Source organism: Rattus norvegicus, chromosome 2 (genome assembly GCF_021556685.1).
Source record: "Rattus norvegicus strain SHRSP/BbbUtx chromosome 2, alternate assembly SHRSP_T2T, whole genome shotgun sequence".
Classification (NCBI taxonomy): Eukaryota; Metazoa; Chordata; class Mammalia; order Rodentia; family Muridae; genus Rattus; species Rattus norvegicus.
In genome coordinates, this window is record NC_141535.1 from 31328925 (window position 1) to 31356847 (window position 27923).

The 27923-nt window shown below is 45.6% G+C and overlaps 1 protein-coding gene across 2 annotated transcripts; it reads left to right on the forward strand.

The window, feature by feature from the left end:
* On the forward strand, positions 1-27622 carry LOC147996017 (low-density lipoprotein receptor class A domain-containing protein 1-like). Of its 2 annotated transcripts, XM_087636130.1 has the most exons (7): positions 1-77; positions 3164-3249; positions 7028-7091; positions 22273-22395; positions 25295-25438; positions 25841-25967; positions 26977-27622. In XM_087636130.1, the coding sequence occupies exons 2-6, from the start codon at positions 3217-3219 to the stop codon at positions 25960-25962; spliced, it is 486 nt and encodes a 161-aa protein (XP_087492256.1). In that variant the 5' UTR covers positions 1-77; positions 3164-3216; the 3' UTR covers positions 25963-25967; positions 26977-27622. The 2 variants fall into 2 exon arrangements, with proteins under 2 accessions (XP_087492256.1, XP_087492262.1); XM_087636136.1 differs by lacking the exons at positions 25841-25967; positions 26977-27622 and having other exon boundaries at positions 35-178; positions 25295-25800.
* The last annotated feature ends 301 nt before the right edge of the window (positions 27623-27923 follow it).

The window sequence follows — 27923 nt, forward strand, 5'->3', positions numbered from 1 at the left end:
ATCACATTAAAAGAACATGTCACTGTGACCTGTTAGGACTTCAGCAAAGCAGAGCTGAAGTTAAGGAGATCACCGTGGTAATTAATCTCCCTTCTTTCATCAGTTGAGGGATAAACTACTGCCTTCGAGTGTTGGTGACAACGCTTGCCTCACATCACCCTGCTTATGAGACTGAACGGTGGGTTCAGAGTCACCTCAGGATAAGAAGTAGCCAACTGGAGTTCGGCAAGAAAAAAAGGTTACATTGTAATATGTTTGATCTTTATAAAAAACAAATGCAGTGGCCTCTTAAGGAAACTGTAGTGGGTGGTTTGAACCGTGCGGCTATAAGGATTTTCAAAGTTTGTAACCTGAAATTTTCTTTAGGATGTCAATTAGCCTCCCAGGTGGATAAGATTTTGTTGAAATACTTTTTAACACTTTAAATTCTGTGTTAGCACAAACTGTTCATATGTTCTTATGGGTGGATGGATGGATGATAGACAGATAGGTAGATAGATGATTGATAGATACATATCCTAGAAAGAGATAAGGAATCCACTCACATCTCCTAAAAGATTTGCTGTGTGAAAAGTAAAATGTTTTAAACCTGATCACTTGAAAAGATACTTAAAAATTTCTGCACAAACTCCAGCTATTGTAAAGTCATAGTATTCTATCAAATATTTTTTTGCGTGGCAAGTCTTCTCAAATTACCTGCCTAGTGACAGTCTCAAAAGTCTGCCTTCTTACTGATAAAATTCCAAATGCTCTCTGTAACTTCTTACATTTTTATTGCTTATAAATTTTCATAATGTGTATATGTTTGTTTTATAACAGAAAGTAACAGTAGCCAAGACTAGAGTCATAAAGCTGTCACCTCAGCTCCGTGGAAGGCTGAGGCAGGAGAATTGCAAACATAAGGCATCCTGGGCTACAGTACGAGTTCAAGTCCAACCCAAAAGCTTAGTGAGATCTTGTCCCAAAAGAAAGCAGAAAAAAATGGCTGAGTTTATAACTAGGTGTTGGGGTGCTTGCCCTAAATGTGTGTAAGGCCCTAAATGTAATCTCTAATCCTGTAAAAAGGAAAATATAACAATAGAGATGTGAAGGGGGCTGTGCCAGGAGCGAAAGGCTCTTAGGTGTGCATTTGAATAGGAAGAGCAACCACTTAAGAGGAGGATCCAAAGAGAAGGAGGTAAACGGTCACGGTGAACTTCGAAGGGCTGTTGCGTCACGTGCGGATCTTCCTCTGAGGGGACTAAAGCTCATCGTGTTGGTGCGCAAGAGCTAAGACGCCGACTGTGTACAGAAAGAACGTGGCCCTGGATGGAGAGGTGCTCAGTGGTTAAGAGCTGTTCTTGCAGACGAACTGGTTCAGTTCCCAGCACCCAGGTCACGTGACTCGCACCCACCTGTAACTCCACTTCCAAGGGATCCAGTCCTCTCCTCTGATCTCTACAGGTACTAGCATGTCTGTGGTGGACATACATACATGCAAGGTACACACATATAACATAAAAAAATTGAAAAATAACCATTAAAAAAAAGAACATGGGAGTTAGAGAGGTGACTCAGCGTTTAAGAGCACTTGTTCTGGCAGAGGACCCGGTTCCTTTCCCAGAACCCACGTGGTGGCTCACAATGGTCTGTAAATCCAGTCCCAAGGGAGCCAATGCCCTCTTCTGACCTCTGAGAGCTCTAGACACCCATGTGAAGCACATACATCCATGCGGGCAAAACACTCATACACATAAAATATTAAAAATAAACCTAAAAACCATTCTTTAAAAGAAAATGTGATCCACCTGTCATTTTCTGCACCCGTGATTGGAATTAAGATGTGATTACTGATCTGGGGCAGACTTTTACAAATTCATTTCCTGCTGAGTTCTCTCAGTAAAACGAGGACGGCTGGTCTGAATTCACAGACTCACTTCACCTACTAGAAATAACCAAAATAGGGGTTGGGGATTTAGCTCAGTGGTAGAGCACTTGCCTAGCAAGCTCAAGGCCCTGGGTTCGGTCCCCAGCTCTGAAAAAAAAATAATCGGAATTGCCTCTGTATTGAAAGGACACAGACTTTTATTTTCCCTTCTTATGAATCTCTGCCCAGTACAAATCAGCAACTACCCAAGCCCCCTTCACATGGCAACATCTGGAGATAACAAAGTGTGTGAGAAGATGTGGATACATTCTACATAAACACTGGCACCCGTTACACAAAGAACTTGGGCATCCGTCCATCTGGGCATCATCTTCAAGGGTTCCTGGATTTGGTGAATGCACAGGGGGACACAATGCAGAAAACGCCAGGATCTGTTTATTCTCCAAGGGGACAGGTTCACTCCTGTTACTGTACAAGCACACAGCATCTGAAGCGACTAGATGTTTCTATATTTCCCCTCGCCCCATCCGGTGGGGACAGTAGAGATATGTCACATCTCCCAGAATCCACTTGTGAAAAGCATCGTAAGCACCTTTGCCGTGTTCGGTCCATCTGTTCCTCATCCCTTTTCCACAACGTTTTAGGAGATTCCTCTAAAAGTTATCAATTCTTCAGCGTGCATTATGTAACACATCAGCCCATGCTAGAGACCAGGCTGCCCCTGAAGAAACTGTGGGGTCAACAGCAGTGACATGATCCTAAAACGTCACATGTTAACCAGTGTGGTGTTCCTCAAGCCTTAGTCTTTCTGTTGTGGGAGCACCTCAGCATTGACCAATAGAAGCCTCCGGCTCTTGTGCGAACCAAACTAAGAACCATAGAGTGGTGGGCACAAGTTCCATTCCGAAGGGAACTGGTTCCCAGCCTGGGGTACACAGTGAAGTTGTCGGGAGAGGGCGGAAAGAAACGGTACCTTCCTAACTACGCTTGCCCCACTCACCACCACCACCACCACCAAAAACACCTAGCGATTTGTCCTTTGTGTCTGGCCTGTTGGTACCCGCTGTTATTATTTTGAAAATACTCCAAGATAAAGAATTTCAGAGCACCAATCGTGCCTTTTGCGAATTAATCATGCAGCCAGCTCTGGCAGCACATTCTTTATTAAGAAGTCTAAAAGGCAGAGCCCGCCTCTAACGCATTCAGCTTCTTTACCGTCTGAGGGGTCCTGAATGTGGAGCACAGCGGTTTGTCCCAATGAAGGCTCATGGGCTTGCCTGCCGTTTTCTTCTCTAGGGCTCCCTAGAACAGCGAGCAGTGTTCACCAAAGCCTCGGCCTTCTGGGATTCATGGCTGCTCACAGGGTTCGTCCACAAGGCCAGGTAACGCCTCCAGTGTACATGCCTGTTATGAAACCCCCTCTTCCTAGGGTGTCACAGAGATGGGGAGCGCTAATGAGGCCGGTGGCCTTGGCTTAATGAGACCCAGCTTCTAAGCCCCTCAATTGTTTGGGGGAATGGTTGTTAAGAATTTAACAGCTGTCCTCAGCTCCGGGGGGGGGGGGGGGGGAGGTGATGAACAGCGCACCTACCAGCTGTTTAGCATCACAGACTTCTCTGGAGAATAGCCTGCCATCTCTGATATCCCAGATCACACACCTCCATTCACTGAAAACTCCAAATAGAAACAACCCAATTGGTTTTTAAGGTTGCATTTTATTTTAAATGTGTGGGAGGGAGAGGGAAGGGAAGGGAGGAGAGAGTACGCACGTGAGTGCAGGTTGCTGAAGAGACCAGAGGAGGGCATTGGATCCCCTGAAATTAGAGCTATAAGCAACTGTGAGCCATTCCATGCTGCTGCTGGGAACCAAACTCCAGTCGTCGTCGTCGTAGGCAAAGGCAGATTGTGCTCTCAACCACGGAAGCATATCTCCAGCCCTAACAACCCTCCATTGGTTTTCTCTATTGGAGGAGTAGAGGGTCTGTAAGCCCCTCTAGGTGAGCGAGTAGCCAGACCCCCACCCCTAAGGACCTCCAAGCACTAGGCTCTGCCCACAGAACACTCCATAGGCCAGAACTGCTGGACTCCTCCCTTCAGATACAGGCACCAAGCTCCGCCCTACAGAGTAAAAAGCCCAGCCTCAAGGTTTGAAATCCCACCAATCCCTGCTCTGGAAAGCTCTACCACCCCAAGAATCTCTATATGAAGCCTGGCTCCCATTCAGCTCTTTGCTGCTTCTCCCCCAAGCAAAGGCAGCCAGGCTTTTGGGCTTTTCCCAATGGATCTCTTGTACGAGGTTTGTTGTACAGTGTGACTTCGTGGTTGGTATTCCTTGGCTCCCGACTGCCAGGATACCTTTCCCTGTAGAGCTTCCAAGAGTCTGAAAAGGACCGTGGCATTACCTTGGAAATGTTCTGGAAATATTCCAAATCTTGCCTTGAGTAACTAATCATCACTCAAGTCATTAATCATTACATGGAAATGTGTGCAAAGTCAATCAGTAATGCTGTATACCTCACACCCTGATGCTTTCCTATAGATATTTAAGATAAAGATCTTAAATTATCTGTTGATAGTCATCCCCCATCACGACTAAACCCAGACAGCATGGGCACCTTTGTGGTAGGGTTGCTCCTTGTGTGAGTGCTTCTTTCTAGGGTGTTACAGTGGTGTAAGAGTCAGACAGTATTACTGGTGATCTTCCTGTGCCAAAGGCAAGGAAATGAATTAATGTCCAATGTTGCTCTGAGGAGCTAATAGACTTTCACCATGTGGGTGAACCATATATAGTCTAGTATCTTTGGTGATAGATTCTTGGGTTATTTCTTATAGATTTTATCATTCCTCGAGTATTGTAAGGATGCAATTATGTTTGTTTTGCTGAGTTTTTTTTTTCATTTTGTTTGGTGGGCCTCCTGGGACGTCTACAATGTCACATGTAGTATACAGACACACATGTATACACAGACATTTTTCTTAAAAATAAATCTTTAAAAATATATACTATGCTCCAATCAGGAAAGTGGTACATTCTAACAGGTCTTTTCGCATCCCCATTTCCCTTTAAAGGAGCCAAAGAATTAAGGCACTCTTCTATGGTTTCTCTCTACCCGCCTCTCTTGCAGCTAGATATCAAGTATGTGACGTAGGCTTAAGTAGTCAGGCATACCAGGCTCTGAGCTTTTAAATGTAAGGTGTTGCTCCAAAGCACTAAGAAGTATGGAATTAATGGCTGTGACTACAGCAAGCCCAGGCTTGGGAGCAGAAGATGGCACACTAGATGTGATCCTGACCAGCAGGTTTGGGGCTGTGGCTGGTTGCCTGTTCTGGGTCTCCCTCCAGCCCACTACCATAGAATGCCTGGGATTTTTGTAAGCCCTCAACACTTAAACAACTATTTTACTTTTTTTTTAAGATTTATTTATTTATTTATTTATTTATTTATTTATTTATTTAATGTATACAAGTACACTGTAGCTGTCTTCAGACACACCAGACCTCATTACAGATGGTTGTGAGCCACCATGTGGTTGCTGGGAATTGAACTCAGGACCTCTGGAAGAGCAGTCGGAGCTCTTAACCGCTGAGCCATCTCTCCAGCCCAACTTTTTTACTTTTATTGTTCTTAATTCTGCATACATGTGAGGGTATGCACATATATATATATATATATATATATATATATATATATATATATATATATATATATATATATATATATAGGGTACCCAACAGAAACCGGAGAAGATCCCCATGAAGCCAAAGTTACAGGCAGTTGTAGGCTGCCCAAGGTGGTTGCTAGGACCAAGGGGCCCTTGACAAGTGAGTGCATGTTCTTAACCAGTGAGTATTTCTCTAGCTCAGATTTTCTCTCTTTACCCAGAGTCTTTTCTGCTGATAGGAATGTTGACAGTTTGAGACATAAGGAGGGTGTTCCTCTACAGATTATGTGTCCTATGTCAGATGTGTTGACATCTGAGGGCCATGAGTCCTTAATAAAGATAGTTCCTTCAGTCTTGATCACATTTACTGTTCATTCCAGCTCCCTTTTCCTCATCCTCTAAGTTGCCATATACTCCCATCCCTCACTGCTTCTAGTGTGCCAGGAAACATTCACGAACCCCAAAAAGACCATTAAGGAGTGGATCTTAATGTAATAGTATTAGAGTCTCTTTATTCAAGTTTGAGCTCGGGCTCCCTTCCAACCCTCACACAGCAGGAAGGTGGAGCCCTGAGCCTAGTTTTAGGCAAGCATTTATAGACACAAGAAGGGGATATCTAGCCTGATATACATCTGATTGGGCCATTATGGCCTTTAACATAATTGGATGGTGTTGAGAGCCAAGTTATAAACTTAACTTTTGATTTTTTTTTCAATTGGTGTTTGTTAGGGAGTAAAGTGTCAGGGAAGGCTTATATCCTGGGGGAGGTGGGGGTGGATTTGTTGGGGAATAACCTGGAGACTGATGTCAGATGCAGGTCTTGTTGGGGGGTAACCTGGAAACTTGTGTTAGACGTTGACCTATTAGTTAACTCGAGTTTAGCCTTAGGGCAGGTTCTCTAAGATGTAGTCTGAACCCAAAAAATTTGGTCTCTCAGTTTAACACCCTCTAACCCCGCCCTGAGAGGACCCCCCTCCCCAAGTAGCACAGCCCCCGTCCACAGGCCCCGGGTCAGCCTACTTTTTCCCAGGACTGAGGATTGAGTTTAGAGTCTCACGCGTGGGAGGCAGCTACTCTACCACGGAGTCGCAACCCTGACCTCCATTTTCCTAACTCTAGACCCCCTTAAATACTAGGAAATAAGTTGCTTTTGGAACTACACAATATTCTCTCTGGGGGAATATGTCCAGATGATTGTTGGTACTATTCCAGTTGAGCCTCCTCCCTCCTCCCTCCTCCCTGAAACCTGGGAACCTGCTAGGGTTTTTTTTTTTTTTTCTCTTCTCTGTCATCTCCCCATCCTTGTGTCATTACCTTCCACAATTCCCCAAGCTTCTACTGAGCACCATCCAAGAGCGAGAGAAAGCGATGGAGTCTCCAGCCACCCCCACCCCCACCCCACAGCCTTGCCGAGAGGCCCGGGCATCCCCGTCTGCTCCATAGCACGTTTGCGTCATCATGGTCATCTGTGTGGTCAAGGTGGCATCTTCTCTTTCAGGCTACCGGAGTATCTTTCCTTCCTACTGCAGCGGATGTGCCTTCCGGTCAGCATCGTAAAAGAGGTGACATTTCTGCTTTTATTTTTCTAAAAATTGTGTGTGTGTGAGTTTTTTGCCTGCATGTATGTCTGTGTACCATAGAGACAAGAAATGGGCTTTAGATCTCCTAGGACTGGAGTCATGGAAGGTTGTGAGTTGCCATGTAGGTGCTGGGAATAGAACCCTGATCTTCTAGAAGAGTGGCCAAGCACTCCTAACCTTTGAGCCATCTCTCCATTTCCCTCTACTTCTTCCTTTCTTCCTTCCTTCCTTTCTTCCTTCCTTCCTTTCTTCCTTTCTTTCTTTCTTTCTTTCTATCTTTCTTTCTCCTCCCCCTCCCCCTCCCCTCCCCCTCCCCCTCCCCCTCTCCTTCCTCCTCCTCCTCCCCCTCCTCTTCCTCCTCCTCCTCCCCCTCCTCCTCCTCCTCCTCCTCCTCCTCCTCCTCCTCCTCCTCCTCCTCCCCCTTGGAGCTGTCCAATAACAACTTCTCCCCATTGTGGCTCAAAGGCCCCGAAAATATTAATATGGGCTAGGCTGGAACTTGTTGGAATCCTTCTGTAGAGGACAAAGACAAACAACTGGAGCCCACGTCAGATTCCTGAGGACCAAAGATCACACACATAGTGTCACAGCCCTATCCCCTGCCAACCATCCCAGTAGTCAGCTTCCTGTAACTGTCAACTGTCACGTACTGACACATGCACATCACACCCAGGACAGCTTTGTTAAAGACAGATTTTACAGGCTGGAGAGATGGCTCAGAGGTTAAGAGCACTGTCTGTTCTTCCAGAGGTCATGAGTTCAATCCCAGCGACCACATGGTGGCTCACAACCATGTGTAATGAGATCTGGTGCCGTCTGCAGGTGTACATGCAGACAGAATGCTGTATACATAATAAATAAATCTTTTTTAAAAAGACAGATTTTACTTGTTTGGAATTTACTATGTAGACCAGGCTGGACTTGGAATGTATAGAGATCTGCCTGCCTCAACTGCCCAAGAGCTAGGATTAAAGATATGGGCCACCATGCCCAGCTAAAGATCAATTTTAATTAGGTTATTGTCTTAGTTAGGGTTTTGCTGCTGTAAACAGACACGATGAGGGTCTTATAGCCCACAGACACAATAACGCACTTCCCCCAACAAGGCCACACCTACTCCAACATGGCCACACCTACTCCAACAAGGCCACACCTACTCCAACAAGGCCACACTCTTAATAGTGCCACTCCCTGTGACAAGCATATACCAACCACCACAGTTATCAATATACTGGAACACGTGCTATCTCCAGGTAAGATATAGTTGAGCTTTTTAATTTTTGCCTTACTTTATAAATAGGCTAAACCATTAATGAAACAATAAAAAATCACAATTTTTTTCCAAAGGAGATCAATTTGAATGGTCTTTACCTGAGCAATTTTTTTCACAGGAGCAGAATAGATTTTCTGCACCTCTGGGTACTAAGATCTTACCAAGTTAAAATCCTCTAGGGAAGATTTGGCCAGGGCCTGGGACAGCCCTTGCAAGTCTTGTCCCTCAAGTGGAGACATTGCAGGAAGTCCCAGGTGCTGCCCTATTAAGCGGGAGCCCTACTTCATCTATGATGCACAGATCTGGGTCCACCGTCCCCGAGGTACAAGCTTCCTTTCACCTTTTTACAAAAGATAGTTTTGTTAGCCACATTTTCCAGAAGGAAAAAAGGAAAAGAGGATGGTAAGAATGTATCCACTGGCCTAAGAGCCTGCCCTGGTTGCAGGAAGAAGACAGTTGTGTGCTTTTCCTGAGAGGGGAGCTGCTCTGTTGTCACGGTCTTGTACCACAGTGATAGTCCACCAGCATGGTGTCTGAGGAGGATCTATTAATTCACAATAGATCTTAAAAGGAAAGAATCGGGTTTTTTAACTACTATGACATTCATGTAAAGGAAATGGTCTATAATTTTTTTACCGGATATACCAGATTTCAACAATTTAGTATTACATCTCCCCTCCACCTTTAACCCCTGAAATCAGGAGTAAGCTCTCAATACAGATTGCTGGCATCATACCGGGACTACCTACCAGGTAGCAGCTGATATGGAGTGACAGACATTTCCTCTGACAGCTGTTAGGATCCAGAAGTCAGCGAACCCTTTCTCTCTCGGCAGACTGAAGAGCTGGAGGGCTCTGTGGGTTGTATGGTGAATTTCAGCCTGGGTCACAATGTAAGAACCCATGGTGGGGGGGGGAGAGAGGGGGGGGAGGGAGAGAGAGAGAGAGAGAGAGAGAGAGAAGGAGGAGGAGGAGGGAGAGAGGGAGGGAGGGAGAGAGGGAGAAGGAGGGAGGGAGAGAGAGGGAGGAGAGGGAGCCCCTTAGATGTAATGAAATATGGTTGCCCCACATCTGCAGGTTCAATCAACTGAACATTTAAAATACTTGAGAAAAACTGCATCCACATTGAGCATCCATAGAACTTTTCTCTTTGCGTTTACTCTTTAAATAAGCTAATATGGTAGCTGTTTCCCCAGCAGTTAAATTGTAGGCAGTATTATGAGTAATCTTGAGATAACGTATACAGAAGGGTGTGTGTAGGGTATATGTAAACACTATGCCATTTTATCGAAGGGACTCACATATCTCTGAGTCTGCAGGGATCCAGGGACCAATACCAACACCAAATGACCACCATACATAATGACCTGCCTAAAGCAATCGAAGGCTAAACAAGAGCTGATGTTAAGGGGCTGGGGATTTAGCTCAGTGGTAGAGCGCTTACCTAGGAAGCGCAAGGCCCTGGGTTCGGTCCCCAGCTCCGAAAAAAAGAACCAAAAAAAAAAAAAAAAAAAAAAAAAAAAAAGAGCTGATGTTAAGTCATTGGTTAAGAGCATACACTGCTCTTGCAGAGGGCCAGAGTTCAGTTCCTAATACCCAAAGTCTGATGCCTCACAACTGTCTGTTGTCTCCAGCTCCAGGATCTGATGACCTCGCCTGGCCTTCACAAACACCTGCACTCGTGTGCGCATCCACCCCCCACACAGATACGCACACATATGTAATTTAAAAATAAATTTTATCTGAACGCCTTAGCTATTTCTCAATACTAGTTCCCATATCTGTGTGAGGTTGGAATTCTTAGATATTTATTTTGTATGTATGGGTGCTTTGATCACTTGTATGTCGGTGTACTGTATGCGTTCTAGAACTGGAGTTATAGACGGTTGCAATCTGCGCTATGGATACTGGGAATCAAACCCACGCCCTCTGCAAGAACAAGTGCTTTTAACCACTAAGTTATCTCTCTATCCCCAAGGATGGCTTGCTTGCTTGCTTGCTTGCTTTCTTTCTTTCCTTTCTTTCTTTCTTTCTTTTTTAATTTTTTCTCTTTTTTGAATATTTATTTATTATGTATACATCATACAGCCTTCTGCCTGCATGCACGCCTGCAGGCCAGAAGAGGGCATCGGATCTCAAGACCGGTGGTTGTGAGCCACCATGTGGTTGCTGGGGATTGAACTCAGGACCTATGGAAGAGCAGACAGTGCTCTTAACCTCTGAGCCATCTTTCCAGCCGCTTTCTTTCTTCCTTCCTTTCTTTCTTCCTTTCTTTCTTTCTTTCTTTCTTTCTCTCTTTCTTTCTTTCTTTCTTTCTCTCTCTTTCTTTCTTTCTCCCCCATTTATTTATTTATTTATTTATTTATTTATTTATTTATTGGTTTTTCAAGACAGGACTTCTCTGTGTAGCCCTGGCTATCCAGGAATTCACTCTGTTTATCAGGCTGGCCTTGAACTCTCAAAGATCCGCCTGTCTCTACCTCCTGAGTGCTGGCATTAAAGGCATGTGTCACTTCAGTCCAAAAGATGATATTTTTAATAAATATCCTTGTAATAATTTAAACATGTTGCACCACATAAAATTCGGATTACCTCCCAGTTTGTCTTTGAATAAATCCGGCTACCATGCACCTATTGGAGACACTCTCTAAGTGGGGGATAAGAGAAGGTGCATTCTATGCACTATAGGCAAGCGAGACTCTTGGTTGGTGACAGGCTTATGAGTTAAGACGTCCCTTGTCTCTTGTTCCAGGAGGGTCTCTACTTCTATTTTCCATGGACTTCTTATGACGGATAGCAGAACCACTTCACTTCCTGCAATTTCCCCAAATCTTTTTGGTTTCGTTTGTTTTTAAGATTTATTTACTGTGTTCTGCCTGCATGTGTGCCTGAAGGCCAGAAGAGGGCACCAGATCTCATTACAGATGGTTGTGAGCCCTCCAAGTGGTGTGAATTGAACTCAGGTCCTCTGGAAGAGCAATCAGTGCTCTTAACCTCTGAGCCATCTCTCCAGCCCCCCTAAATCTTTTTGATTAACACCCACTTCTTATGTCATATGTAGGTAAATACTTTTTACTATTTTACATATGTGAATATGTGTGAGCAAGTGTAAGGGCTGTACATGTGAGTGCAGGCACCCAAGGAGGCCAGAGGGCCCAGATGCCCCAGGGTTGGATTTACAGGTTGTGAGCCACTGTGTGTGTGTGCACTAGGAACTGAACTAGGATCTTTTGGAAGAGCAGCCTGCTAATCCATCTTTCCATCCTCTAACCTCACTTCTCAGAATTTTTTACTTCACTCAAGTCTCAACTTGGTTTTAAACTTCACTGAGTTCTTTCTTCTTTCTTTCTTTTTTTTTTTCCGGAGCTGGGGACCGAACCCAGGGCCTTGCGCTTGCTAGGCAAGCGCTCTACCACCGAGCTAAATCCCCAACCCTCACTGAGTTCTTTCTTTAACTGACTTTTTTGTTTTGGGTCAGGCTCTCACTAGATAGCTCAGGCTGGCCTTGAACTCGTAAGCCCCTGTCTCTGCCTCTCGAGTGCTAAGATCATAGGCATGGACCACCATGCCAACTTCCTTCTTGTTCTCCAAGAGTCCTTTTTGTAATCATGGCCTCTGCCTGTCTCCTGCCCACACTTCATCTCCTGTGTGTGTATTTAAAGATCCGTTATTTCACATTTTTCTGTAACCTGAATTAACCTTTCCCACAGTTCCTTTCTTCTACTGTTTTTTTCTTTCACATTGGACCATCCTCAAAAACATTCATTTTCGAAAACATGGCATTTGGGCTGGTGATATAGCTCAGTTGATAGAATATTTAATAGGATACACATGAGACTGGGTTTGGTCTCCAGCACTGCATATACTGTACATGACAGACAGCACATGCTTGTAATCCCAGTACTTGGGAGATACAGCCAAGTCAAGGTCATCCTTGAGACCCTTGCCTACACAGTGAATTTGAGGCTAGCTAAGGCTGCATGAGACCCTGTCTGAAAATGAAAGAGCATTAGAATAGCAAGTAAACTGCACCTGTGTGGAGTTTAAAATGACGCCCCCTCTCCCCGCCCTCAACTCAGATGTTTGAATTCTTGGTCGCCAGTTGGTGACACTGTTTGGAGAGATTTAGGGGATGTGAACTCGCTGGAGGAGGTGTGTCACTGGGAGTTTCTGAACTTTGGGGGTGTGAACTTTGAGGTTTCTAAGCCACACACCATTCCTAGTTTACCCTCTGTGGGAAGATGTGACCTCCCAGCTTGTTGCTTCAGTCACCGGGGGCCTGGCTTGTCTGCAGCCACACTTCCCTGACTTGACTGTGATGGACTCGAACCTGTGTCTTGGTCATGGTGCTCTATCACAACAATGGAAAGATAACTGATACATTCTGCCTGGGTGGTATCCCCCGGACCTCCAGCTGTTAAAACGGTGCAGAACTGAACCTAAGGGGAAAGGTTCCTTCATCCTTGACCATGAGGACAGATCTGGAGTTGGCCAGGTAGACTCGTGTATAGCTTGATTTCTACTGTCTGCCCTCCCTCTAGCATGCTGCTAAACTCAGAGCTCTTCATTCTCTAGAAAACAAGTCTCTCTCTTCTGTGCAGGAGATTAAGTTGCCTAGCAGGCTAGAGAGAGACAAGACCCTAAATCCCAGCCATTCTTCAGGCAGACACCCAAGCACCACCCCTAACGACTCTCCTGACCCTGCCTCCACACCACTCCTTCTCATCCTCGAGGCTTTCGGAAGGGAGAGAGGACTGACTATTCGTCACAGTCACGAAGGCCATCCATAACCTTCACAAAACCACACTCTGAGTGTCACAATTGCGCTTGCACTCTCTCTCTCTCTCTCTCTCTCTCTCTCTCTCTCTCTCTCTCTCTCTTCCTTTCATCCTTGCTTTCTTCTTTCCTTTTTTTTAAAAGGACTTATGTATGAGTGCTTTATCTGCATGACTACCTGCAGGCCAGAAGAAGGCATCAGAATTCATTATAGTTGGATGTGAGCCACCATGTGGTTGCTGGGAATTGAACTCAGGGCCTCTGGAAGAGCAGTCAGTGCTCTTAACCACTGAGCCATCTCTCCAGCTCCTTTCCTCCACTTTCAGTCACCATGAAACACAGGGTCAGCCACTTTGTCTTACACATCAGTCGTGTTTGCTTTCCTACCACTTGTCCTGGCTAACACCTGATAGAAAGGGAGCAGACACATCTTCCTTCCGTCTTCTTAAAACCAAGATTGATTTGCTTTTCCAAAGTCAAGCTCCAGAAACTTCTCCATAACAAACAAGCATAGAAACTCAGAAACTTGCTTACTGTAACCTGAACTATCACGTGTTATCGGCCCTAGAATTTTCTTAGTCTGTGGTGTACCTAGAAATTCACAAAAATGTACTTGACGCTGGCCAGAAAATGATTCCCTTTTCTTGTATGTCAGCCAACTGTCGGTCTGTCCTCACTGCATAATTATAAGCGCACAAGTCAGTACAATTGAAAGTCCTTGGAAAGCCAGGCAGTCTTTAGAGAAGTTAATAAGCCTTGACCCATTCCATGCAGACAGAAGAGGCAACAGTTCAAACGCAGCTAGAATGTCAACAGGACCTGTAAAAGGCCAATCAGTGACCCCAGAATAAAAGCGCTGAGTCTGTGTTAATCCTGAGCAGCTGAAGACAGAAGTGTGTTACAAAGAATTCAAGACAGTTCTGGAGCTGAAAGCCTTAGTTAGCTTTGATGGGCTGGAAAAGCAAGAGAAAATCCTAAGCTATTTCCCAGTTTAGACAGATTCTGTTTATCCTTCTTTTGCTAGAGTTGGAGCCAAATTTGAGTTAGCCCTTAATATTTCTGGCCACTCGAGTCAAAGGTGCATTTCTGGGAACAGCCTGTCACCACAGGCCCCAGGCTGAGACAGAGACGGGGCTTGTCTGTGTGGCAAGCTTTCTCCCCTTTCGTCACCTTGACCAGGGACTCCAGGACACTGGCACGTTGCCATTATCTTCATCCCAGGGATCCCAAGTCCTCAGATGTCCGCTGTTTGCCTGCCTTGCTGTAAGAGACATGAATCTTAGAGGCAAGCAACCCTTCCTAATAAAATCCCAGCCACACGAAACAGGCAGACTGCTGCAGACTAACAGACCCTTAATCCCAGTGCTTAGGAAGTAGACGCAGGCAGATATCTGGGAATTTAAGGACAGCCTGGTCTACACAACAGAGCTAGTTTCAGGCAAGCCAGAGCAGCCCTGCTCACATACATACATACATACATACATACATACATACATACATACATTACAGTTTTGCATGATCCTTGAAAAGACAGTCCTTTAATTTGGAACACACTTTGGTTATCTATTTAACTGCTCATTTATCTTATAAATGACTTCATTTACAATCTTTACGTAGCCAAACAATGGTGGTGCACACCTTTAATCCCAGCACTCTAGAGCTACAGGATCTCTGAGTTCGAGGCCAGCCTGGTCTATAGAGTGAATTCCATGACAGCCAGGTCTACATAGAGACATCCTGTCTCGACAAAACCAATATAAACAAACAAACAAAATATTTGCATATGAGATTTACAACACAGTGAAAAGAAATGGAGCTTTCAAATCAAATATCTGGATCAAACTCCTGGTTGTCACAATGTTTTTAAAGTCTTGGTTTCCTCTCTTCAACAATAAAGTTAAGGACGCATCTTGGCATGGTTGTTTTAGGGATTTGAAATAATGTACCTAAAGCTACTGGCACAGGGTTAAGTGCTCAATGAAAGGAGTGTGGCTCTGACTGTCTTCCTATTATTACGTCACTCTGTTGAACCACACAAGCCTAAGTCCAGTTTCCACGTTCACCTAAGGAGGGCATTTTATCCTTAAATCTTTGTAGCTTGACAGAAAGATACTCATTCTCACTAACTTGGGATTGACTCAAACTGAAGGAGGTCTCAGTCCCTGACAAAGACTTTCTCACTAAACCACCACCGTCAGGCTCATCTGATTCTGTAACTAGGCCCACTTCCTTGACCTCTGCCTGCACTCTTAGTTATTGGTCTGTTGCTGTGAAGAGACAGTATGACCAAGGCAACTTACAGAAGGGAGGCATGGCACTGGAGCAGATAGCTACCTGGGAACAAAAGCCCCAACCCCAGTGATACACCTCTTCCAACAAGATCGCACCTCCCAATCCTTCTCAAAGAGTTCCGCCAGCTGGGGAGCAGGCATTCAAACATATGAACCTATAGGGGCCATTCTTGCTCATGCCAGCACCTGCTAAGCTCAGTTTTAGCACAAAATTTTGCATAATCCAGTTAGTGACACTTCGCCTGCTGGTGTCATGTGCTATTTTGCCATGTCATATTGACTTGCCCCTCACTCTGCTGTTGACTGTACGTACATGCTTGGCTCTCTCTGTAATTTTTAGAGTTGGGGGGGGGGGTCTGTCTTTTTGCCTATCATAGTTGTCTTAGAGGAAGACTTCTTCCTTGTCTTAACAAGAGTTCACAAGACCTGTCCCTTTATACCCTCATCTCCATGTGTCTGTTTCTGATGGGACAACACCACTGTCCACAGAGATACATGAACTTGACCTCTGCTATAGTTTGGATTTCGTTTGTCCCCAAAGGCTGGGACTTTGTATCCTGTGGTGGTGAAGCTGAGGGCTGGGATAGCTTTTAAGAAATCAGGTCAACTGGGAAGTTCTTAGTACACTCAGGGCTGATCCATGAAAAGGGTTAAGGGACCACTCATGGGTCCTCTGAGCTCTGATAGGAAAAGGAGGTTGCTATAGAAACAAGCCGGATCTCTGTGGGGCTGTCTTCCTTTCACATGCACTCCCACCACTGTGACAACCTCTGTCTTGTCATGAGGTCCTCACTGGAGCTCAGCCAATGCTAGTGTTAGTGCCCTTGAACCCCAGAGCTAAACAGACCTGACATATATATTATGCCATATATATATTATGCCATATATATATTATGCCATATATATATTATGCCATATATATGTGTATGTATATATATATATATATATATATATATATATATATATATTGCCTCCAGCACCTTATTGCAACAAAGTAAAGTGTACTAATACAAGTCTCCCATGTTGGGACATGTCACCAGGAGGGCCACCACCAACTCACATACCAAGTTGGGCAAATGCCTTTCCTATGAACTGAAGGGGTAGAGCTGGCCCCTCAGACCCAGCTGCCGCCATTGCAGACCTCCTACCCACACCTACCTCAGCCTCAGAAAACTGCTGTTCTTTGGCCCTCCACTGCCCCCAGCCTTTGTCTCCCTGTAAACCTCCACCCACCCTTTACCACACCACATTCCTGGTTCCCTGGAGTCCTCCCTCCAATTAAAACAGGTCTATCTTGTTCTCCCAGTTCCTTCAGCCTGGCTGAGTGACTAACACATCTGACAGCTCTCTCTTTACCAGGAACTTATGCTGACCACGAATTTTAGAGCCTTACCCATCTAATCCTGTTTTCCAGGTGACAACAGTGATCTGGGACGCTCGTTAAATGCACAATCCTGGGTATTGTCTCCGGATGCTCCCAAGTAGGGTTGAGGCTCTAGAAGTGTAAGCTTTCTAAGTACTCATCAGGGACGGCAGGCAGTGTTCCCACAGGCTCAAGGGTGTTAGGAAAAGGGGACAGTACAAAAGGAAGAGGGGTGGGTCATGCAGACATTGCTGGAGGCCACTCAGTTTTCCTTAGCAGACCCAAGTCCAGCATCAGGCTTGTTCCGTCCATCGTAGCTTGGCTTTGAAAACCTGACTGGGGCAATGAAGGAATAGAGACCCGACAGACACAGGGACAGGAAAGCTGAGGTCTGATGGAGGGGCACCAAGGAGAACACAATCCAGAACATCTGCTATGTACAGTGCAGCGGGAGGGCTTAGTTGGTCTCAGTTAGATGTCCCTTAGGGAAGCAGTCTCAGTCTCTGGGTTGCACACTGCCAGCATCAACACAAGGACCAGATGAGCCTGCAGCCTTGGCCCTTGTCAGCAATACACATTCGCTCAGGACTTCGTCAGTTCCCCACCATCATGTATCCCATGCTTGGGGCAAGGGGAGGCTCCGATGCTAACATTCTTCTGCCTCATTGGACTATGGGAAATCTGTCAATCACGCCTACAGCCATGCCCCACAGTCTGGTCTTCCAGGTTTGAAACCGGATGGTGGTAAGACCTACGTACATTCAGCTTCCCTGAACTCTTGCTGTGGGGTCTGTGTCCCTGCGGTGAGCTTTGTCCAACTGGTCCCTGGGCCCTTTATGTGTAAAATAAGGCAATTCCACTACATTGGAGCCAACGCTTTTCTCAGAAGGAGCTGCCAAGCTGATCTGAAGGTAGGCTTGCAGTAAGGGGAAAGTCATGGCTTATGTTACTGGAGAAATGCCCGGGCTCACTAATGAGGCGCCTCTAGTGGGAAAGGCAAGCAAGGACCCACCCTGGTTCCTCAAACCCGCATAACCAACTAACTGGTTACTTCGAACTCCTGGGAAATTATTGTGGGTCCCTAATTACCACCGTTGCCAGCATTTTAAACTTTATTATTCTATTTCAATGCACAAAACCATAAGTATCATGATCGCAGATGCTTATCCAGGCTGCCTTAACAAAATACAACAGACTATTTTGTAATACAAGTTCCAGCGCGCAAGCACCCGCGGATTCCGTGTCTGGTGAGGGATTGTTCCCTGCTTCCAAGATATCTCCTCTCTGCTACCTCCCCAGGCAGAGAGCGCTAGCTGAATCATGCCATCTCTGAAGTCTAGATTTTTTTTTTAATTTTTAACCACTTGCAATCTTTTTAAAGATTTTTTTTAAAGTTTCTCTTTTTAAACGTGTGCTGTTGTTCATGTTCACCTGCAGGCCATAAGTGGACCTCAGATCCCTTTACCGATGGTCATGAGCCACCATGTGGGTGCTGGGAACTGAACTCAGGACCTCTGGAAGAGCAGACAGTGCTCTTCACCACGGAGCCTTCTCTCCAGCCCCTGAAGTCTAGATAATTTTTTTTTTTTTTTGGTTCTTTTCTTCGGAGCTGGGGACTGAACCCAGGGCCTTGCGCTTCCTAGGCAAGCGCTCTACCACTGAGCTAAATCCCCAACCCCTAGATATTTTTTTGATAAGTGAACACTTGTTAAGCTAGAACAGTCCTCCTGGGGCAGTGGTTCTCAACCTGTGGGTCGCGACGCCCTGTGCATCAACTTTTTCACTGACCATATATTAGATATTTACACTAGGATTCAAAACAGAAGCAAAACTGCAGTTATGACATAGCAACGAAATGATTTTACAGTTGGGGGCCACCACAACGTGAGGAAGTGTATTGCGGGGTCACAGCATTAGGAAGGGCAAGAACATACAAATTTGGGAGGTACACAAGCGTTCAAACCATAGCAATTGGTATTTAATTACGGAACAAGGTTAAAATCAAATTCCACGAAGCTAATAAACTAGGAAATGTTTAATGCTCTTTTAACCTGATGGATGACACTGTTCTGCAGAGACTGCATGGCCGCTTTAGAGTTAGTCAGAGAAGGCTGGTCGTGGTTGACTTTATACTTAAGCCTGTTTTTATACTGTGAGCGTCAAACTACAACCGACAATGTCTGTGTGCACAGCCAGAAGCAGACGTCTCAGCCTTGTTGATAGTCTTTCATGGAGGAGTGCTGCTGTCACTGGAATGTATCTTAGAAAACCAAAGTTGTCATCTTGTAGAAAAGCTTCAAAGACGCTGGGTAGTCAAAAGGAAAGCTAAACTCTGTTTTTTGGACATTTGGCTTCAAGTCTAACTCTCACAAACTGTTAAAAGCTGGGCAAGTGTTCACTGCCCTCCGCCGCTGTATGTTCCTCCCACCAATGCTGCCCCCTCACAGACTCTCCCTGAAAGTGAGGCGGTGTATTTGAACCCATCCACACGCCTCCCCTAGTTAGTCGCAAAGGCAAAAGCAGCGGGCTGGAGATTTACATCCAAAGGCTTTAAAAGTGCTGACCTGCCATCCCCACTAGCATAATATGTATTTCCGGGTCCGCCCAGTCTTTGTCTGGTGAAGCTGGGTAACGCGCAAAAGTGCTGGTCAGAAAGCAGCTGAATCAGGGATCATTAGTTGCTCTCTGCTGCCCTCTTGAGTGCATAGCTTGGGTTGCATTGGATGCTGCCCAGACTGCGAGGGAGGAAATGCAGTGCAGGCACAAGACAGAACGCCCTCGTGAGCATTTCAGCTAGACACATGAAGAGTCCTCCTCTTGGTGTGTGCGTGCTCACGCACGCATCTGCTTCTGCCAAGCGATGTATGAAGGAATTCGCACTTCACAACTTTGCCATTTTCCAGTCCCAGCCCCTTCGGACCTGGGCAAGCTCTTCGTGTTTTGGAAGGAAGCCTAATCTCTCCCCCTCTTCTATTTTTTTTTTTATTTGTTTCTTTGATTTGCATTTGCATCAGATCTTTGGACATTATGGGATTATTCTGGAAGAGTGTACTAGTCAGAGCGACAGAATTTACAGAATGAATCACTAAATAGAAAAAGGATTGTGTTTGAATGACTTACAGGCAACAGTCCAGCTAGCCCAGCAATGGCTGCCTATGTCCAAGAGCCCAGTTGCTGTTCAGGCTTCAGGCCTGGATGCCTCAGCTGCTCTTCAGTACACTGGAGGCTCTAATGCTAGAAGGAAGGAACTTCCGGCGAGGCGAGAGCAGGCAGACAAAGAGCAAGCACTGCCTTTTTCCATGGCCGGCGGTATAGAGACTGCCCGCAGAAGATGGGGCCCAGAGTAAAGGTGGATCCTCCCACTTCGAATATCCAGATTTGAAGTGACTCTTTCCACTTCAAATGGTTTAATTAAGAAAAAAAAATTCCTCACAGATTCGCTTGATTTCCAAACGAAAACAGTAACTAGCCCATAATTATGTCTAACATGATAGAACTGCCCCGCATACAACCACAAGCACATTATCTGTTTATCCAGGCCATAATGATGTCTTCCTCCAACCCTCACTCTCTCCTTCCCATCCTTCTTTCATTCCTTCCGTGACAAGGTCTTCTAGCTGTGTGACCTTGGATGCCCCTCAAACACGCTGCCCTTCTGCCTCAGTCCCCCAAGTGTTGAGATGACGAGTAAATACGCCAGCATGCCCCACTTGGAGGCTACTTGGATGTGGCCGAACATAAAGTCATCACAAAAACATCATGAGGTGGTATTGGGTTTTGTCTTTTTTGTTGTTGTTTGGTTGGTTTTGGTTCTGGTTTGGTTTTTCATAATTTGGTTGTGTGGTTCTTGAATAGGAATTCTAGATGATATCATGTTGCCATGTCAACGGGTTGCGCAGCAGTGAAGGCCTCTGTCACAAAATCCTAGAGGACTGAGTTAGAGCCCTGGAAGCCAAGTAGAAGTGGAAAGAAACGACCGACCCTACGAACGCATTCCCTGACTTCCATACCCACACCAAGGTGCTCTCGCACGATCACACACAAGTTGGACAGCCCTGACTGTATGGGTGTTTTACAAATTCATGAACCTAATCTATGTGAAATTGCTACCTACCTTTAGTAAGGAGATGTTGGGGATAGGGTTTAGCACTAAGAAACACATTTCCTGTGATCAATTACACTCTGTAGAAAAGTCTTTGTACCTGAAGCTTTCTTCAGTGTATCAGATGATATGCTTAGGACACAGTTTCGACGGTGTGACTTCCAAGCCCCGTGGGAGTCTTTGAAAGCCACAGTTAGCTGCAATGAGTATAGCCTCAATTCTAGAAGGGGAGGCCCCAGCTTAGGGAGCAAGGGCTCATGGGTCTGTGATCTGGCCCGGTGGGACTTAAATGTGGTTCGTGCTGTGGAATCTCCAATTGTGGTCTCCCACATTCCTACCACTAATGGTTCAGCTCGGGGCCGCTGAACCTCCAGTGACATGTTGAAGATGCACAGGATGAGGCAGGGCTGCTAGCACCCAAGCCTGGATGAACGGTGGTATACAAAGCATTTTTATCTTTGCTACAGGTCAGATTTGATCTGGCAGGGACTAGCTAGCACTTGGGGAGAGTTCCATGCCTGCATAGCATTTCCGTCTCCCATGAGCACGCCCTGCATACACAAGGGCAAAGGAAGCTAGGTCACAGCTCAGGGGGTCCCACAGCTGCGTAGCCACACTGCTGGGGAAGGTCTAGATACTTGGGGGTTTGGGAGGTTGGCCAATGGCATGTCTTAAGATTAGGTGAGCATAGCTGTGTGCTGAAAGTGGTGTGGCTGTGGCTCTGACTCAGCAACCTGAGCCCCCTCCCTTTCCTTAGTGACTCAGTTTACCCAGTTAGATGAAGCTCCCTCTCTGTGGCTGTTTACTCCGGAAACTGCCAACCCAGCACCTTACACACTCCTGGGATCACAGCCTGCCTCTTGTCTGGGCATAGAACCAGTATTCTCAAGGTCTGCTCATCAAATGTGCCCTTCCCTAATCTAGCCCCATGGAGCAGATCTGCAGATCTGGGTTCTCATTTCCTTCCATAGTCTGATGTGGGTAGCCTAAAAACTAGACTTTGGAAACTATGTCCTAGCAGAAATAGCCCCCACTAGCTAGAGAACAGAAGACAAGTTTGAGGGCATGTACAGCTCCGGACACCTAAGGAGTCACTTCACCACAGTGGGTCCCATCTCTTTAAGCTCATAGTTTAATCAACACATCTACCAGAGGGACCCTCACAGTGCTGGCTTCCCAGAAGGTGGGATGGGAAGCCATAAGGAGAAAAACCACCAGTGCAGCTCTGGCCGAGGCACATTGAGTGTCCTATTCTAAGAAAGCCATGGAGAACCCTTGGCTGGTGAGCACTGTGTCTCCCTGGGGCCTCTGCTCTGTAATGATGGCTCTCTTTTATGTCTCTGTGTGTTGCTATGACAGGTCACAGCTGCCGTCCCACCAGAAAATGTCTTCTGACTTCCTGTGTGGCGTTCCTCATGCTAGGAATTGTCGCCGCTGCAATTGCTGTTGGGATCACCTTTGGGACACCTACAAAGCCTGCAAGTATGTGTCAACACACACACACACACACACACACACACACACACACACACACACACACACACGCACATGTTTATGAGTCTGTTTCCAAAGTGGGTGAGTCTACGGATGGGGAGGGGTTGGCATGTGGCGTGTGCCAGCCATTGGACATTTGCATATCCTCTCTCTATCCTCAAGTCCTGCAAGGTGCCTGTTGTTAGGATAGACACTCCAGGAAAGGATTCCACTTGCCCTGATCATGTAACTCTAAAGTAAGCAAGCCAGCATTGTGGCACAGGTAGTCTGACTCTAAAGTGTACACAGGACATGGTCTCTACCTTCCAGGAATTTCCACTATAAATAGGGCAATGACTGGTGGAAGAGCATGTAATTAGTAATCAAATTAGAGAGAAATCATTGAGGACTGGTGACATAGAAATGGAAAAAAGATCTGATGAAGGGACTGAGGTGGCAGAGTAAACTCCATTTTGTTCTTAAGGCTCCATTCTAAGTTAATTTGCCCTTAGAGAGGCATGACCCCCTCCCTTAAGGTCTGAGAAAAATCACGTATTGTTTCTGGTAACTGCAATGTAGACACAGCAGCTGCAGCTGGCTGAAACGGAGTGGACTAAGAAAACCTAAGTCTTTCCCAGGTCAAGATGGTCATTTTTGATGTATACTCCCTCCTTCTGGTTTAACCAGGTGCTGTAGACCAATTAGCTGAAAGACCAACACTCCTTTACCGTCTCATGTAATGCCAAGGCTGGGAAGCCCCCTTCCTCTAGACCTGGGGTGCACTCTCCTTCCTATCCCATTAGGAAGGTTGGTGGCCCAGGCTCGAGCTTGAATAAAGACCCTCATTAGGTTGTGACTCCTGGTGGTCTCTTTGGGGTTTTACAATCTGGGCACAACACTGGAACTGGAACTGAGCCCTGGAGGGATCCCTGTGTGAAACTGAGTTTTCAGGGATGTTAAGGACACAGACTCCGTGGTGCATCAAACTTGGGATATATATAAGGAAGAAATATGAAAAAATATCCCTGAGAGGCCAAGTTAGGGGATGGGGGAAGGCAGCTGGTCATAAGTTCAAGAACAGCCTGGACTACACAGCAAGAACAAAGAAATATGTGGCCTGAAGATGGCTCAGTGGTGAGGGGGCAGTTGCTGCCAAGATGACCTGAGTTCAATCCTCAGGCCCCACACAGTGGAGGGTGAAAACTGAGTCCTGCTGCAAATCGTCTTAGACTTCCACATGACTGCTGTGGCCAGCATGTGCTTGTGTCGGCGGCAAACACGTGCATGTAAACACAAGCACGGAAATAAATAAGTGTAAAAGAATTCAAAACAAAAGTTCATAGTCGAGGAATGGGCGTTGAATACAAAGTAAGATGTGGTCCAGAATTGTGCAACTGCTACAATCAATTACACACACACACACACACACACACACACACACCCGCATACCGCATACCTGGCTTTCCCCTGTTGAGCTTCTTCTGTTGTTCATTTGGTTAACTCCTAAGGGATTTAAGACCAAGCTCAGATGTCTATGAACCGACAGCCCCGGCTGCCAGACTCCACACCCAGCAGCCCACTTTCCCAAACAGTCAGCCAAGGTCAGCACTGAGGACACACTGGAGCCAGCCCATCCTTAGGATGTAGGGCTGTGCTGCAGTTGGAGACTCTTCCCACACAGACCTTTATTAACCCTGTCCTCCCATGAGCATTAGACCTGCATCAGGGTTTAAGATTCCCCGCACGTACTCCACTTCACTCTGCCTTTCTCCTTCATGGGCACCACCCCAGGTACTAATCCCCACCTCTGAGGCCCGACTCATCCCATCCTCACAACAAATTTTCAGAGGGTCTGACTGATGACAATTCCTTCAGACAGCCAGAGTTAGTGATTCTTGCTTCTGAAACAACAGTGCCAGCACCTACTGGATCGAGAGATACAAACTCTGGTTTTATCCATCTGCCTCTTAATTATTCAAGATGAAAATGCACCCCCATCACTCCAGAGCAAGTACTTCAATTATCCCCGCACCATGTACCATCTGCACAGCCATTAGGGATTGTGTAGAAACACACAACTATGTTGAGATACGAGTGCCACCAATATTTCTGTCTTCCTTTTAATCATTTTTTTTCATAGCTCTTGAGATGTTTTAAAGACCTTTCCCTTCCTAATAAGCAGATCCATTTGTAATTTAAAATACTATCATATGGGGGCCAGGGACATAGCTCGGTGGTAAAGTACTTGCCTAGAATGTAGAAAGAACTTGGTTTTACCCCTAGCACCTCAAGCATAAGTCCTGGTGGCACAAATTTTGTGATCGCAGTACTCCTGAGGTAAAGGCTGAAGGGTCAGAAGTTCAAGGTCGTGTTCAGCTACTTGTGGAGAGTTAAGACCTAAGATGTGCTGTCTCAAAATGATTGCTCATCATCGTCGTCTTAGTTAGAGGGCAGGTAATAACTTACTGGTAGATCACTTGCCCAGTATGTGCAAGGACCTGAGTTCATTCTACGGGACCTCGGAAAAAGAAAAAAGAAAAGAAAAGGCATCTCAACTTAATTTTACTTACGGTACACCCACCAGGTTGACATAACATGTCACCTTTGTTCTTAAATCAGCCAAGAAAATAATAGACAGAACAATATACTCAAGCCATCACAAAGCTCACACCACACCAGGGAGCAGGCTTATTGACTCTTCATCTACCTGCCCTTACCTTGAAGTCAAGGAGTGAGCCTGCTCTTGTTCGCCAGATGCCGATGGTTTTGATGGAAAAGGAAAACCAGTCAGGTTGAGAAGGCCTGTGCTTTGAGAGTTTTGGAGTGTGCATATGAATGAAAGGAGAATAGTGGTGATAGTGGCCCAGGGCAGATGAGGGTAGGACATCAGCATCCTTCCGTCTTTCAGGTTGGGCATATCACCAGTGCCTTACAACTTCACAGCAACCAGGATTCCTGTGTGAGGACCACACGACTTGCCTGCCACCATCTCTGCTCTGCGATGGCAAGGTGGATTGCCAAGATGGAGATGATGAATCTGATACCTACTGCGGTGAGGTGGACTAACTACCAAACAGAAGTAAAGACCAGTGGCCAGGGCGGAGCGGCTCGTGCTTTCAATCACAAAACTTGGGAGGCTGGGGCAGGTGGCTGCCTGAGTTTGAGGCCAGCTCCAGCTAGAGCCATATATACAGTGAGACCCTGTCTTTAAAATGGCGTAGTAAGCTAAAATCCAGAACTACCCTTTAAGCATTGTCTTCTCATCTACCTGCTCTTACCTTGAAGTCAGGAGTGAGTCTTCTCTTGGAATAATTTTTCCATTAGAAATAATTTATCTGGGGGTTGGGGATTTAGCTCAGTGGTAGAGTGTTTGCCTAACAAGCGCAAGGCCCTGGGTTCGGTGCCCAGCTCCAGAAAAAAAAAAAAAAAGAAATAATATATCTGTAATCTCTAGGTCAAATGCCCAACAGTCTCCCACAAAACTTGATTTTCAAGTGTCCCAACCAGAAGACATGGACATTTGTGGACAGGGTGTGTGACACCAGGAACGACTGTGGAGAGAGACTGTTCCGATGAATCAGGTGAAGATGAAAATTGCACAGTTGGTCGTTTCCATGGATTCTGGCTGCCCTTGTACTCCAGTGACATAAATTAGCTCTAACTTCCTATTTACATCCACAGCTAAGAAAGTCCATCACTCCCTGGGCCGCAGCAGCTTTGAGGTAGAGAGCCAGCTTAGGCAAGCTAAGGGTCCTGGCTTCCATCTCCAAAAATAATAAGTAATAAGTAAATAGACAGAAAGACAAGAGGGAGAAAGTGAGAGGATGGAAGGAAGCAAGAGTTAATAGAGGGAAGGAGAGGGAGTATATTTAACTAGTATTTCATTGTATCAATTTAAAGAGCTCTCCCTCTGTAAGATACAAAGTCAGTTTTGCATGAGAATGTTCTCAATGGAAAGCTCTCTTGTCTACTAACAACTTTCCTTTGGGTTTCTTTGGCAATTCTGAAAGATCTACAAAAGGCTTACTCAATGCTTCAGCTCTCTGAAGAAAAAACTAGTTATCGCCGTTGTCCTTCCTTCCTCAATGCTATCCTTGTGCCCCACCAAGTTCCCACAATGGCTTAACACTGAGCTGCACCCATCCCCATCTGCGGGCAGGCAAGGCCATAGAGAGTGGACATGGACAGTCAGCTTTGTCAATGGTGGAGCTCAGACAGAAGTGCATGCTCTCCTTAAGGAGAAGTCTGCCTCTTTAACAAAGGAACGGCAACTGAAGAGCTTTTGCTTCTGGCTAGTTGCCTGCAAGCAAAGGCCTAGTTCCTTGGCTGACTGACTGCAGGAACTCAAGAGGACCCTTCCCTGTTTATGCAGATTGTCAGTCTGTTTAGCTAGGACTGAAGGGGAGAGGCAATATTGTCTCTGGCTTTTCAAACCACGTCTGGAATCTTCAATAATCATCTGCAGTTTTCCCATGAGATAGTTTCACTAATATTTTTTTAAACCTGAAGGGCCAGCTCTTGTCCAATAGCGTTTTTTTCCCAGTTGACATTTTTTAAGTTATGCTTTTAAAAATAAATACAACTGTCTAGTTTCACAGTGCCCAGAGTGCTCAGGCTGGAGATGTGATACTGTTTTCTTCACGGACTGCGCCTGCATTCCCAGAAGTCGCTGCAGAAATGGCATCCAAGACTGTGCTGATTGGAGTGATGAAAACCTGTGTGACTAGGCTTCGTGGTTTTGGAAAGGCTGAAAAATGATGGTGTTGTTCACGGGCTCGTTTACCATCCTGGAGTGTAGGATAGGGAAGGGTTAATGAACCTGTGTCCAGTTAACAAAGCAAATAGGCAGAATTAGATGCAGTTTTAGGTCCGTTCTAGACCTGTTTCCAAGTAGCCAGTGTTCTGTGGGAAGCATACGTGTGCACTCATTTCAATCAGTATGGAGATGTCTCTCGCTCACTAGTGTATCCCTGGTTTAGATCTTACAGAAAATTAGAGCATGTATTGCTTTAAAAAGCATGTAAGGTATTAGATGTCACCATGGCGTTTTCTTCTTTAGCCCTAGCTGCTTTTCTATCTTTTAAGGCTTTATGCTTATAGTCATTATGTATTCGGGTATTTCAAACTAGGATCTGCATGTTAGGGAGAACAAACACCTTATTTAATATATGCAACCTAGTTTCCATCCATTTTTCTGGAATTTCCCTTACAGTTGAATACAATTCCATTGTATATGTATACTACATTTTCATTACCATCTGTTGATGGGCATCTAGGTTGGTTGTTTCCGTGCTATTGTGAACACTGTGGTAATAAGCCTGGCTGCACTAGTATCTTGGTGGTAGGATACTGAGTCCTAAGTATCTAAGGAATAATAAGGCTGGGTCATATGGTTGTTACATATTTTGGGAAGCACTCTGATTTCCATAAAGGTATAGTTCTTTACACTCCCACCAAGTATAATCAAGTATAATTAAGGGCTCCTATTTCCCGCAAACCCCCCCCCCCCATTTGAGATTGCTTGATGACAGCCATTC

What these genes read in the sequence shown, in the direction of transcription:
- LOC147996017 (XM_087636130.1), top strand. Translation starts at nt 3,217, where the DNA reads ATGGCTGCTCACAGGGTTCGTCCACAAGGCCAG. An exon ending in GGGTTCGTCCACAAGGCCAG is followed by an intron (nt 3,250 to 7,027) that starts GTAACGCCTCCA and finishes CTTCTCTTTCAG; the next exon opens with GCTACCGGAGTATCTTTCCT. An exon ending in CGGTCAGCATCGTAAAAGAG is followed by an intron (nt 7,092 to 22,272) that starts GTGACATTTCTG and finishes TTGCTATGACAG; the next exon opens with GTCACAGCTGCCGTCCCACC.